At 30.7% G+C, this 13,463-nt stretch overlaps 1 protein-coding gene across 4 annotated transcripts in view; it reads left to right on the top strand.

Annotated features, from left to right (window-relative positions):
- Window positions 1-13,463, top strand: part of LOC136970159 (SCY1-like protein 2) — a 136,522-nt gene extending 123,059 nt beyond the window's left edge. For 2 of the 4 annotated variants that reach the window (XM_067264568.1, XM_067264566.1), the window contains exons 11-19: window positions 48-161; window positions 1,602-1,734; window positions 9,052-9,170; window positions 10,890-10,993; window positions 11,071-11,201; window positions 11,296-11,510; window positions 12,247-12,303; window positions 12,391-12,543; window positions 12,614-13,463. In XM_067264568.1, coding sequence (XP_067120669.1) covers window positions 48-161; window positions 1,602-1,734; window positions 9,052-9,170; window positions 10,890-10,993; window positions 11,071-11,201; window positions 11,296-11,510; window positions 12,247-12,303; window positions 12,391-12,543; window positions 12,614-12,634 — 1,047 coding nt within the window. In that variant the 3' untranslated portion in view covers window positions 12,635-13,463. Of the gene's footprint in view, window positions 1-47; window positions 162-1,583; window positions 1,735-9,051; window positions 9,171-10,889; window positions 10,994-11,070; window positions 11,202-11,295; window positions 11,511-12,246; window positions 12,304-12,390; window positions 12,544-12,613 lie in introns of all 4 variants that reach the window. The other 2 variants (XM_067264567.1, XM_067264565.1) reach the window with 1 other exon arrangement.

The raw sequence follows: 13,463 nt of genomic DNA, 5'->3' as shown, positions 1-13,463 counted from the left end.
TTTTTTCGGAAATTTATTAAATATATTTTTTTCTGTTAATTTTTTAGTGTGCTGCATTGCACGCAGTAGCTCAAATTGCTGATTACTTAGAAGAAACAGCGGTTAGAAAAATGGTGCTGCCCAGGACAAAGCAAGTATTTGAAAATAATTCGGGAGTTAAGGTAATTTTTTAACCAAAGAAATGCTAAATAACGAGAAAATTCAATAATTTAATCTGTTTTTAAAATGTTTTTCAAGATTCAATTCTAAAATTTGAAAAAGTACGATTAAATTTGAAAAATAAAACTTGTTTGTATAAAGTTGTCAGTGGCAGTTTTAGGTATAAACAATCTAGATCTTTGCTCGGGTCCTCGGGCTTTTAGAGGCCTAAGACACTCACAAATATACTCGATACTGGATCTAGTGAGTTAGTAGCCAGAATCCTAGATCATGTACAGTATCAAGTATAGTATGATATAAGATTTATAAATTATATAATGTTGTATAAAAGAACCTCGCAAATCATTACTTTTTTGTTGCCTCGCACAACAGAAAATCGCTACTGAAAGTTATAGAGTTGAAACATTCGCTATCAATTAATTCGTTAAACGTACAGGGTGAAACAAAAGTAGGTGAACAGTAAATGATAACATTTATTGAGATTACATATACAATTATATTTACTAATACAATACAATTTTATCAACGCAGGTGCTCAAACTGCTGTTCATCACAATTTACACAGCTTTGAAGTCTACATTTCACCGTTTCGCTCTTCGACAAACTTTTTTGCACATATATCTTTGTGTATTAATTTCTTGAAATGCATCTCTGATGTAATTTTTTAACCATAAGCACATTAAATATATACCAGTGTTATTGTATAACCCTAACACAAACCCTATTCCACCTACTTTTAGTTCACCCTGTATATTTAATATTAATTTTGGCGATTATTAATTTAAAAAATGTATTAAAACTGTTTCAAACGTTTATATAGTATTAATTCTTATCAAAATAAAAGAAAAAGTATTTAACTTAAATAATGTTTACGTTTTTTGAAATGACCAATCCGGCTTCGGACATGCAACAAACAACAAAACTAATTGGTCATTTGATGAAGCGTAAACTCAATAGCTACGTCTGTTCGTTTGGTTGCTGTTGTGCCTATTGTGCATATTTTTATGCCAATTTGACGTTAACGTTTCAATTTTATGACGATCAAATGTAAAAAAAAAAAAAAATGATGTAAACGTGTGCATAATACCAACTAAACGAACAGAAATGCTATAATTCACCGAATACATTTAAATTTATTGTAGAAAACTCTTTTGCATGATTTTATGTCAATTTATAGCACATTTTACCTTATCGCAACCTCTTAAGATACTTATCAGACTTGTTATTTATCAATTCTGAAACTGTCTGTTGCTTATCCAATCTTCTCTTAAGGAAAAAAAACTAATTTTTGCATCTTATTTTTATAATAAAAAAAAGCATGTTATTCTTCGCTGAATCTTTTTTTGCACCGCTAAATTTTGCTTGTGCACACATTAAATTTCCTTTCTTCCTTGTTTATCTTCTCCTTATCGACACAACTTCAGGAAGATTGCATTATTCAGGTGCAGGCCAATGCTCTTACGTGTGTTGAAAAGATTATCGATAAACTGGAAAAAACTGACATCTTGGACGAAGTATTACCGATGTTAGGTAAAGCAAAGTTACAGGATCCAATTATTCTTGTACCAGTTGTAAGTAAGTAACTTGTTCTTGATCGATTTTTCTCAGTTTAAAATGTTTATTTTTCTTTTTTATTTTTGAATATTAAATTTTTAAAATATAAATTACAGATTTTTACCGCTAGAAACTTCGATATCGTTGCTAAAATTTCATAAAACTTATGATCAGGGCTGGATTTAAACATTGTTAACTTGCAAGTTAAACAAGTTATAGCTTAGGACCTCACTGTATGAGGCTACAGTTTAGAATTTCAAGTTCATTTTTATATGGTAAAGGGGAAAGACTACTTATATATTATAACTTAAGGACACAAGTTTAAATCTGGCTCTGGTTACGAAAATGTAAAGTATTCGTTAAGATAGCTGTTATTTATATGTATTATATAAATTTTATATAATTTATAGAAAAAATATACTTTTCGTATTTATAAAATAAAACAATTATAGATAATTGTTATGAATATAGTAATTAATTTTATTGCATGTTTACTCAACCTGTAACTCGCGAGGATCCATGGTACTCGTTTCACTTTCTCCTAGGCTTATCTTATTATATATAACATGTTACATTTATTTCTGATACGAAGATAAATATTATCTTTAACGCTTTATTATAAATATTTGTTGAAATATAAATAATGTTTTAAATAAAAATTGTAATTTTTTATCCACTCCAAGAAAAATAACATTGTGCCATTGATTAATGGCTCTTCTTGTATATTTATTCTTCATATTTAAAGACATTTCTTGCAGGATGCACATACATTATTTAAATAAGGGATTGAAGTAAAGTTCATATATAGGTTTAATATCCTGCTAATAGAAGAAATCAAAGTTCTACGGAAAAGGTTCTACGTTGTTGGGAAGCGAACCAATGACTTTATCTGTATATTAAATTATTAGAATTTATTCATCTTAATGATTCGAGTAGAGATCAAATATAGTTTCTTCGTGATCTTTCTTTGAAGATTTCTGTTGAAAGAAAGAGGCTGAAAACTACAGTTTTCAATGCCTAGTTTCGAGTACGCGAGTAGCAATACAAACATGATAAGTATGTCACATGGTATGAACTTCTCAGTGAATGGGTTGAAGAACAAGTTTGTACCACGTGACACATCGGTACCATGCTCTTATTTACGTAATTCCAAATTCTGAATACAGATATCTAACTTCTGAACTGTTCTTTAAACTAGAATTTATATATTGAGTGGCATTCTATCGTTATATTTCTAAAAAATTCAAATTTTTTCGAAATTATTTCTGTCTGATTTTAGGAAACATTATTTATATGTTATAAATATCTTTATTTTATTTTTAAATCGCATAAAAAGTTCATATATTTATTATAAATTATTAACATTACATGAAGTAAAAATGGTAAGGAATTTTAGCGATATTGTTATGATATAATTCTTCTTTAAGGTAAATGATGATGATGATAAAATATTAGAATAAATTATTATTTTTCTTTTCTTATTAAGTCAATAGTTCTGATTTCGATTACTTCAGAAAATATCTCGATTTGTCATTATCTGTAGTGGTAAAGTGGGAACGTCGAACAGAAAATTGGAACGTTCACATAAAAAGAATACTTCAGAGTTTTGATAGATTCGACTCTTGTCATCGACATATAATCATTTCATTAACTAGAGTTCATTTCTTTTTGTTGTTGTTAAAGGGTAGGAAATTGTTTTTGATAATTACTAAAAATCCTTCTGTATATATATATATTTTCTCTTTCTTTGTTCCAATTGATTATCTTTATATATATTGTAAACAAAGAAATTGCGAGGTTTTTAAAAAACTTTTTAAGAAATACTTTAAATTGTTTGAATAAATGTATCATGGAATAATTCTGGAACTTCTATACTACTTCTCCTTCTTTCCCTTCTCCTCCTCCCCTCTTTCTGTCTTTGTTTTCTTTTTTTTTTCTTTTTTTTTCTTCCTCTTTCTTCTCTGTCTCAGCGAACTGATCGCGTGGAGTTTTCAGATATTTTCTAGGGGCCAGTTTCCCATATAATGTTCTCCCGGAAGACACCATCCCTTTTGGCAGATCGTCTCAATCGTGCGTCGCGTCGATTTATACCATCAATCCAATCCTCTTTTCTATCGTTCACTCCTGTTTTTCCTGTTCTCCATTCTCCTCCTAATCTTTTTTTTTTTCTCCTGCCCATATCTTTCACTTCATCTTCCTTCCTCCTTATTTTTCTTCAATTACACTAACTTAAGTCTGTTTTATACTTTAATAAGATAAAATAATAATTGAAAATAAATATAAAATGGATCTTTAATAAAAAAATTTTTAATAAATTTACAAAATTATTTAAAATGTATCACAAATGTGAGATTGACTCAAAATCAAATTTAACTTTCTGATACGAATTAATATATTATAAATTAGCAGCTATTTACTACACAGTATTTTGTTGAAAGATAATGATTAGTAAGAATTATTTTTATCTCTTATGATTTATTGTATAATAAATAAACCCTAAAGTTTGTAATTATAACAATAATTTACTTTTTATGAAATAAATTTCACATATGAAAGCAAAAGAACACAAACTTTTGAAAATCAATTTGTAAAAACTCTTGCACTGTGAAATTAAGCAAATATTAAAATTAAAGGGTTGAATAAAACTGTTTTAACCTAGGAACTTCCAAATTTCATTATACTATATCTAAAAATACGAAGTATTTTTTTATGACTTGTTTAAACATTGAAAATTGCTTGTTGGAAGCAGCGACGTTGGAACAGATGAGTTCCAACACCGCTTCCAACTATCAAAAGAACAAAAATATCTAAAAAAATTCTCTCTACTTTATCATTATTTAAATAATGATAGATTGTGAAAGTTATTTTTTACATCATCATTTTTCTAAAGCAAATGATTGATAGGCTGTTCCAAAGTTATATATATATATATATAAAGAGAATGTATACTTCAAAATATAATTATTTTTTGTATAAAGGAAAGAACACACGGATATAATTAAACGAAAATAGATTAGCCAAAGTTTTATTGTAATTTGAGTCCATGTCTTAGTTGTTTTTTTAATAATGAGCAACGTTATTTTATAATTGACCTTAGGGATAGATGCTGTTTGGACAAAAAATGAAGCCGAAAAAGCATCGAAAAACGGAAATAGTATCTTTTCCGCACGCGCATTGAAATCTAATTTACATACGCAACGTCATCGATAATTCGTGTCGTGACGTCTAATGACGTCAAACGAATCTCAGCACCACTAACTTCTGAATCGGTAGTCTTATCTTTGATTGGTCGGGCCATCGACTTTCTTACCCTTTAACATAAAGAAGGAATAGAAGGAGTTGACCCTCTTCCTCTCTCTAATCTATGGTCGGCTCTTGCCGAATGTAATTATGAGTTGGAAATTCTGTTTGTGAACCGATTTGTTTGAAAAGTGAGTCGTTCTAAATACCGAGGTTTGACTGTAATCATTCCAAAAATTAATTTCTAATATTAAATTTGTACTAAACTGTAATGTAATATACTGTATACTGTATTTCTGTTAGGTTTATGTGTGTGGTGAGGCATACTTTTACGTCAATTTGAGGTCAAAGTTTTCAATTGCTTATTCTAAAGATAAAACAATTCTTTTTAATTACAGTTTATTAACGAAAAATTCTCTTACTTTATCACAATTTCACAGCATCGAATCCATTCAAAATACATTGTACTGATGTAAGTTTTCGTATGATATCATGTTGTTGCTATGTAATCATAATGTATCTTTTGCCAAATCTTTACGATTGACATCAATATTAAATTATATTTTCAAAAAATATTGGATTGGTTTTCATGAACATATATGGATTCAGAAATGAATATAAGATAATAATTATAAAAAATTTAAAAGTTTATTTTATATACATCATTTTACAATTCTTAAAATAATTAATAAAATTAAAAATTACGATATTTTATATTTTAAATTTTAAATACGATTTAAAATTGTTTTTCTACTTTCTCCACCAATCACTGTTCAGACAACCACTTTTCTAGCCAATTATTGTTAACCAATGAACCAATGAAACTTATTAATGCTGTATAATTTCTGCATTAAATCATAGTATATTGCTAAGATCCGCTTTTATGCTTAAAAATCTTATTTATACGAAAGTTGTGTTTCTCAGAATTGTATCTTATTTGAAGAATTGTTTTTTATTATTTTTATAATATTCTATTTAAAAATAATAAATTAGATCAAAATAGTGGAAAGTTTTGTTCGATTACAATTAAAATGAATTAACGCTTGACATTTTATTGTAGCAATGAACTAAACTAATCAAAACTATAGCTGGAAATCGATTCTAACCTTTCATTTTGTAATATAAAGTCCGATTTGTTAATTTGGAATGTAATACTTCCACTCTTTTAGAATATACATAGACATATCTATTTTTACTTTCCTGGCTCTGTTATATATAACAGAGGAAAAGTATGACTATGGGTTAAAAAATCACCCCTTCAAGATTTTTCATTTTTGGGCTCGGGACCTTGAAACATCGAGAAATACAAAAAAAAAAAAAAGAAACAAAATTGGGAACTTTTCTGTATGTATGGATATTAATGCGTTTGGGGAAAGCACGATTTTGTTCACCCACTTTGAAACTTAATAACTCCCGTGCTTTTTGTCGAAAATCTTTGAAAATTTTCCAGAGAGGATTATATTCTATTAAATTTTGGTGGTTAAAGGTAGAAGGGGTGGGGCGAAATAGGGGATCGCTTGTCTTATCTCGAGTCTTAATGAAGATTTAACTTCTTACTAGCATTTAATTCTTTTTAATGTAAAACTCATCCCTACCCTTAAAATTAAACTTTTTGCCATTTAATAATAATTAAAAACATAAAAAGTTTTTAAATAAAATATCATAGCAGATGACATCATCAGCAATTTTAAATGTTGTTGCCAGGAAAGTCAAGCAACTCGTTGAGGCTTGTTTTTTCTTTTGAATTAGAAATTATTTTGAATAAGCCTTTACATAATACAAAACTATTTAACGTTTTCTAGTTTTTCGTTCTTTACCTCTTTAGAGCACTAAGCGGAATTGTTTTCAAGCCCTCATTAGAGGGGACCAATTAATTAGACATACGACTATGCTTACCTTAAAAATTTGAGGTTCCAATCGAGATTTGAAGTCAGATCTCGTAGAACGACTGGCTAGTGTATTACCTCGGTTATCGTATCTTGATGTTCTAATCGATAATTTTGGAGCCCCTTGTTTAACCAATTTCATATGTGTAAATGAAATTTAATACATACGTATTGACAAGACTATGTCTTGTTTATAAAATCGTACTGCCTGATGTCTTACCAGCTTAGAGGTATGAAGGAGTACATGTCAGGAGTTGAAATTTGGCACAGAGTATTAGGTGCCCAAATCATGCGCGCATAAAAAAAACAGAGTTGTAGGTAGTGAGGGTACCGAGAACCGAAACAAAATAAAATAAAAAATGAAGACACTCTCTACAAACAGGCGAGGTTTTCGCATGCGTTGCTGATTGGGAAGTTCGAAAAACGAATATTGTGAAATCGAATTTTGACAAACGAATCTTTGAAAAAAATCCATTTACCTGTCCCGTGTTATTCCCCCCACATATTTCTGGTCGCCACGTGCTAACCGTGACCGATTGACCGAAGATATCTCGTTTCATCATCGGAACTTTTTGAAACTAGATGGCGCGTCATAATTTTATATTAAAACTAACATCCGAAATATAATTATTTTTTTTCTTTTTACATTTATTAATATATATATTTCGTTTGTGCACAATAAAAAAATAATTGCGAATGATACAATAGCCACTATTATTTTTTCAAAAACGGGAAATTTTCGCATTGACAAAAATTCAACCTGGGGCGTCATGCAACGGAGAGAAATTTCAACATTCGATAGGTTAATTTCAATGAAAATGCATCGTGGAAGACCTCGTGGTCGTGGCTGTGGCCGGCGAAGTTTGAATGATCGTGCTCAAAACCATCGATACCAAAGATGATTGGAGAATGAGAACGAGACCCGCTGTGAGAGTCGAAGTGATCCCGCTTAGTAGTGAGTTTCCGAGACACAGTCTTGTCCCAAATACGGCCTTGCCGTTTTACTTGTTTCTATTTTACACCGTTGGTCACGGGTTCGTGCCCGGCCAACAAGCTGGTCGCGTTGAATTTTCTGGATTTTCTTCACCTGTATAACACCTAAATAGGTCCAGTTTCCTGTAGTCTTCCCAGGTCTCTTGGTTTATTTATTTGGTTACGGTAACGCGACAAATGGGAGATCTTCCAAGAGGGAATGCCTCTCGGGAGTTCTGTAAAAGAAACTGGCCCCTGTTTAGATGTTACTAACGTGAAGAAAACACAGAAAACTCCACATGGTCAGCCCGTTAGCGAGGTGCGAATCCATCAACCATCAGTGTTTAGTCATAGTGTTTTATCCACTCGGCCACTGGTGGGCTTACCTGGAGGCATACCCCTGGCAGATCGTTTATGTTTCATTGCCGCATGCCTTCAATCTAATCCAATCCAAACAAAGACTTAATTTGCTTATAGAATAATCTATCATGGCATATTGTATAATAAATATCACATTATCAGTTTAATAATCCTGTGTATTCATTATGATGTATATTTAGTATAATTATAAGGAATATACATAATAATAATATAATATTTAGTAAGATTATACTCACTAATACGTAATTCAGTTCGTTGTGTAATGTATTTAATTTTTAATTTACAATAATTTTAAAACTATTCCATAACCTTTCGCAAAGACATTTAGAGATAAATACATAGTTCAGTTTTTATATTATATGAACCACGTAAAAAAATAAATGCTCTAGAACAGGGATGGCGAACCTTTTTGAGTCTGCGTGCCATATTGTAAGCATACTTAGCTTTAAAGATGTTAATGCGTGCCAAAGTCTTAGACTTCGAATAATGATATTTAAAGAAATTAAACGAATACGCTTTAATTCAAATAAATGTAAAAATTCTGATTGAAAAAAGGATGATCAGGTGATAAACAGAAAGGATGATTGAAAAGGACAGAAATCATATGATGCATTACGTGCCAGACGATTTCTCTTACGTGCCACTTTGGGCACGCGTGCCATAGGTTCGCCACCCCTGCTCTAGAACTTCTATGACTATTAATTAATCCAGAATTTCTATTTTCTCCAGCCTAGCCTTTGTAGGAAAAAGTTAATAAGTGACAATCCCTCGACATTTTAATATTAATGTTAAGTGTTAACACTGCGGGAAATGACTTTTATATAAGATTAAAATAAATCTTTTTAAAATTTTTATTTAGGAATTTACAAGCATATGCTCGGTGATAAAAGGTACGGTTTGACAGTAAATCTTCTGGCAACTAAAGTGATGCCTGCCTTAATTCCAGTAGTAGTAAGTCCTGTTTTAAAACTGGATCAGGTAAGATTCTTTTGATGATTATTGCACCAAGTATGATCGGTATACTAACCTTTTTCTATAAGCTTCAGTTTGCCAATTTAATACTTGAAGTTAAATATTTATGAATTTAAATCTTGCTAATGAAATACGATCAGTGGCGTGAAATACGATCAGTGGCCCTACTATTACGCGCTGTTAAGCAACGCGTAAGGGCCCATGACATAAAGGGGATCTTACGCTTTAACAGTGCTCAGAACCTGGTTTGGTCACTGTTTCTACGGAACAGTATAAAGATGAATTTTTTTAAAATTATACTAGAAAAATTTTATAAAAATAAAATTCAAAAAGGATATTATACAGAATTTATTTCCATTTAATAAATTAGGTTTTCAAAATGACTACCTTCGCTCGCAATAAGTTTCTAACCGATTTTTGAAACATTCAATAACGGTAATAAAGGTCTTTCTTGGAAATACCATTATTATTTTTTTATCGTGTCCATCAACTCTTCAATAGTTGTAGAATATATCACAATGCTCCTATCTTTAAGATAGCCCCATAAAAAAGAAATCACATGGATTCAAGTCGGGGCTATAAGGCAATTACTTCACGACACTACCGGCATATTTTTCGTAATCTAATCCAATTACACGCTATTCAAACATGCTGTAAAGGCTTTTAAACACTTGCTTTATGCAATGGGACCTTGTACCATCTTGCATAAACCGAACATGACGATGATTATGCCCAACAAGCATTTTTGGATAAAACTTCTTTACCAATAATTCAATATTGTATTACATAGTACTTTTTGAATTTTATTTCTATCTCATTTAGTTGAAAAGTTATTAAAGTTTTGTGTGAATTAAAAATCACCCTGTATATGTTGTCCAATGACACCACTTATACGAAATATATTTAACAAAAATCATAAATTTGAAAATTTAACTTATTATTATAACCTATATTTATTACCCATTAATCTAATTATGTAACCAGAATATTGGCTGTAAATCAGCCATGAGACCGCGAGGTCCTAATGTGTGGTCCTCGAGGCTTTGGCACCGTAATTTTATTTCCTCGTTTTTCTGTCTCGTGCCATTATGCAACCCCAATTAAGCTGATATTCGTGACAAAGAACATTCAAACTAAATTTGAATTGAACATTGATCAGTGAAAAGATGAGAATTTATCTATATATTATTAGCATATATTATTTTAGTACCTAATATACTTCATAAAACAAAATGTATGGCTCGCCAATGGCCCAGTGGTTTTATCCACTGGGCACTGGTTCGTGCCTAGCCGATGGGCTGGCCATGTGGAATTTTTCGTCACATTTGTAACACAAAATAGAGGCAAGTTTTCTACAGAAAGACTTTCTAGGAGGTCTTTCTGTAGAATCGTCCTTGTGTCGCGTAGCCACTAGGAGGTCCTGTACCATATTTTACTTAAGAAACTAAAATTTCTGGTTACACCACTGAACATGATCATAAAATTTTAATCACATTTTGATTATATAAGTTAGATTTTAATATAAAATATTTTTAATAATAGAGTAAAATGAATTGTTATAAAATATAATCTCGAAAACAGTATATGAAATATGTACTTTCTATGGAAAGATGAAAATTTATATTGTAGCGCCATCTTTCGATTCACAAATATACTATTGTGTTTTTAAAATATATATTTGAAAATTTTGTGATTTTAAAAATTAAACTTATTTATATGTTGCAGTTTACTAGTTTAATCGAATTATTGGAAGAAATGCTTCAACATGTTGCAAAAAGCCAAAGAAATAAGTTGAAACTTGAAAAACTCTCTATACCTTCCACTGACATGTAACTATATTAGTTTTTATAGAAAATATAGTAAATTGTACCATAATTTGTGTGATAAAACTCGAAATTACCCTCAGGTTGCCAGTGCAATTACAATATAGCATGGAACAATCAACTGGTTATCCTCACAGACCACCATCTCTTCGTCTGGAATCGCGAAGAACTTCGATTAGTGTCGATGACGTTGTGAGAAGAACAGCAAGTTCCGGTAAACTATAATTTTCTTCTTAATTAAAATTAAAATATCCTTTATTTTCCACTCGTTTATGTCAATTTAATCCGATTCATTTTATTTCCCTCAGCGTCATCGTCACCTGATTCTAATCTACTGCGGGTTCAAGCTAATTTGCCAGGTCGTCGGCATTCCGATAACACTATCCAACCTCCTAGAATCCTCATTGCACCCTGTAGCCCAGAAGGGACCCTATCAAGAGGCCCTAGCGCGGGTATGTTACCAGTAAGACGACACTCCAGCGTGGGACCACAAGATAGTAGATTCCATTTTTCGTCGCCAAAAGTAAGATTCCTTTCCATCTTTACAGTTAAAAGATTTGTTTGATTTTGTAACTTATGACATCAGCATAAATGTTGATTGTATTCATTATAAGCAGGCGCGACTCTTAATACATGTGACTTACACAGATGAAATATCAGAAATGATATTTCAAACTGTTCTGCTGATCCGAATTTGAATCCTATCTGGGCCTTCATGAAAAACTCTGATCAATATTTGAATGCTTTATAGAGATAGTTTTCAATGCAAATTATGCAATATTTGGGCAGTGCAATGTGCTTTTTGTTAGTTACTACCATTTGCTTTTCATGGCGACGAGATATCACAACCCATTCGTCTTTCATGTACACGTTACATATTGAATATACGTTGTAATTTACTTTTAATTTTTATTCAGAACTTTTAGTTTTTCAATTGTATGTTAGTATTTTAATGAAACAACAAAGACGTCATTAGTTTGAAATATGTTTGCAAATAATGCAATTATATGCGAGATTCGCTAGTTGTTATTTCATTGCATCACAAATTGTATTAAAGAAATTTATATAGTATTATACTCCCTCTAAAGTCACATAATTGTAATTTACTTTTCTTATGAATTTATATGAAATTGTGTGTAGATAAAACGATTAGATTATTGGATTTTGTAATTTTCTTGTGGTGAGAACTAATACCAATATCTAAAAATATTATATAATGCTTATTTTAAGCGTATATACGTTTAATTCTTTACTTTCAGGTTTCGTTTCCCGCTTTTACTGGATTTTCTAATACCAAACCAATGCAGGATACAAAAGTAAGTTCATCATCATAATGAATCTCATGCAAAAAATTGAAAGAAAATAACAAAATATTGTTTGAAATCACGCAAATTTCTTTTCAGACAAGTCCTAATCTAGGTGTAGACTTCTTTAGTTCGGGTAGATCGGGTATGAGACGTTATTCTGCTGCAGCCATATGCGGTGCTGGACTTGGTGGTGGCACAAGTCCAGCAAATCAAGCCTCTAGCTTTCTGCAGCAAATAGGATCAGGTGTAGTAAGTAAAATTCATTCAGTCCTTTGTAGAATTTGCTTCCTATTTAATTGAAATATAATTAATTTTACAGCAACAATTGTTCGGAAAATAATTATGAGGATGGTGCAAATGTACGCACAAGTTCCTGCTTTACAAGTCAAATAACCGACTTACTAGAGACATGATTTTGCAACCCGCTGATGGAATTAACGGTTTAGCAATACGGTAAACAGTTGATTCAAAGTAAAACGAATATTGTGGGAAAATAAATAAATAAATAAAAATAATAATAATTGCAAAAAACGTGATCCATGTTTACCGTATGAATCATCATAAAGGAAGGAGATTTTGAAGTATGTGTGTAAATCTCATATCCCTCTTTGACAATCCAGTCAACCTCAAATCTCCCTGCATAGGGATGTGATGCAAACATATGTAAAATTATGTATGTATGTACGTTATTTTTGTGTATTGTGTGTATATATATACATATATAAATATATATATATATAATTTGTATGTCAGTTTCTGTCGAATTTCAAAAATGGCAAAGAGATTTCTCCCTTAATGAATGCATTATTAACAGTTTTTCAAATCTTAAATAAATGTTTCAAATGGAAATTATATATATAAATATACAGTATATAAAATGCGTAAAATAATTATTCATTTTCTATGTCATTTGTACAAGGCTAAACATGAACATATCACCAAAGAATTAAAGTAAATTGATCAAGACAAAAACAAAAGCAAACGAAAATAAATGCAAATTATTCAACTGTAGATTTGAAATTCTCTCAACTGAAATGTATGTGTGATGTAACCATTCTAATATGTTTGTAATTCTGTAAATACCGAAAAGAATTTAAAGATTATTACACAAGTATTTAATGTATCTGAAAGAGAGTCTATGCATGTTGTGTGCAAGACAGTAAAATTGT

The sequence above is a fragment of the Centruroides vittatus genome, unplaced genomic scaffold (genome assembly GCF_030686945.1).
Source record: "Centruroides vittatus isolate TY-2023 unplaced genomic scaffold, ASM3068694v2 contig_19, whole genome shotgun sequence".
NCBI lineage: Eukaryota > Metazoa > Arthropoda > Arachnida > Scorpiones > Buthidae > Centruroides > Centruroides vittatus.
This window is presented reverse-complemented; position numbering and strand designations above follow the sequence as displayed.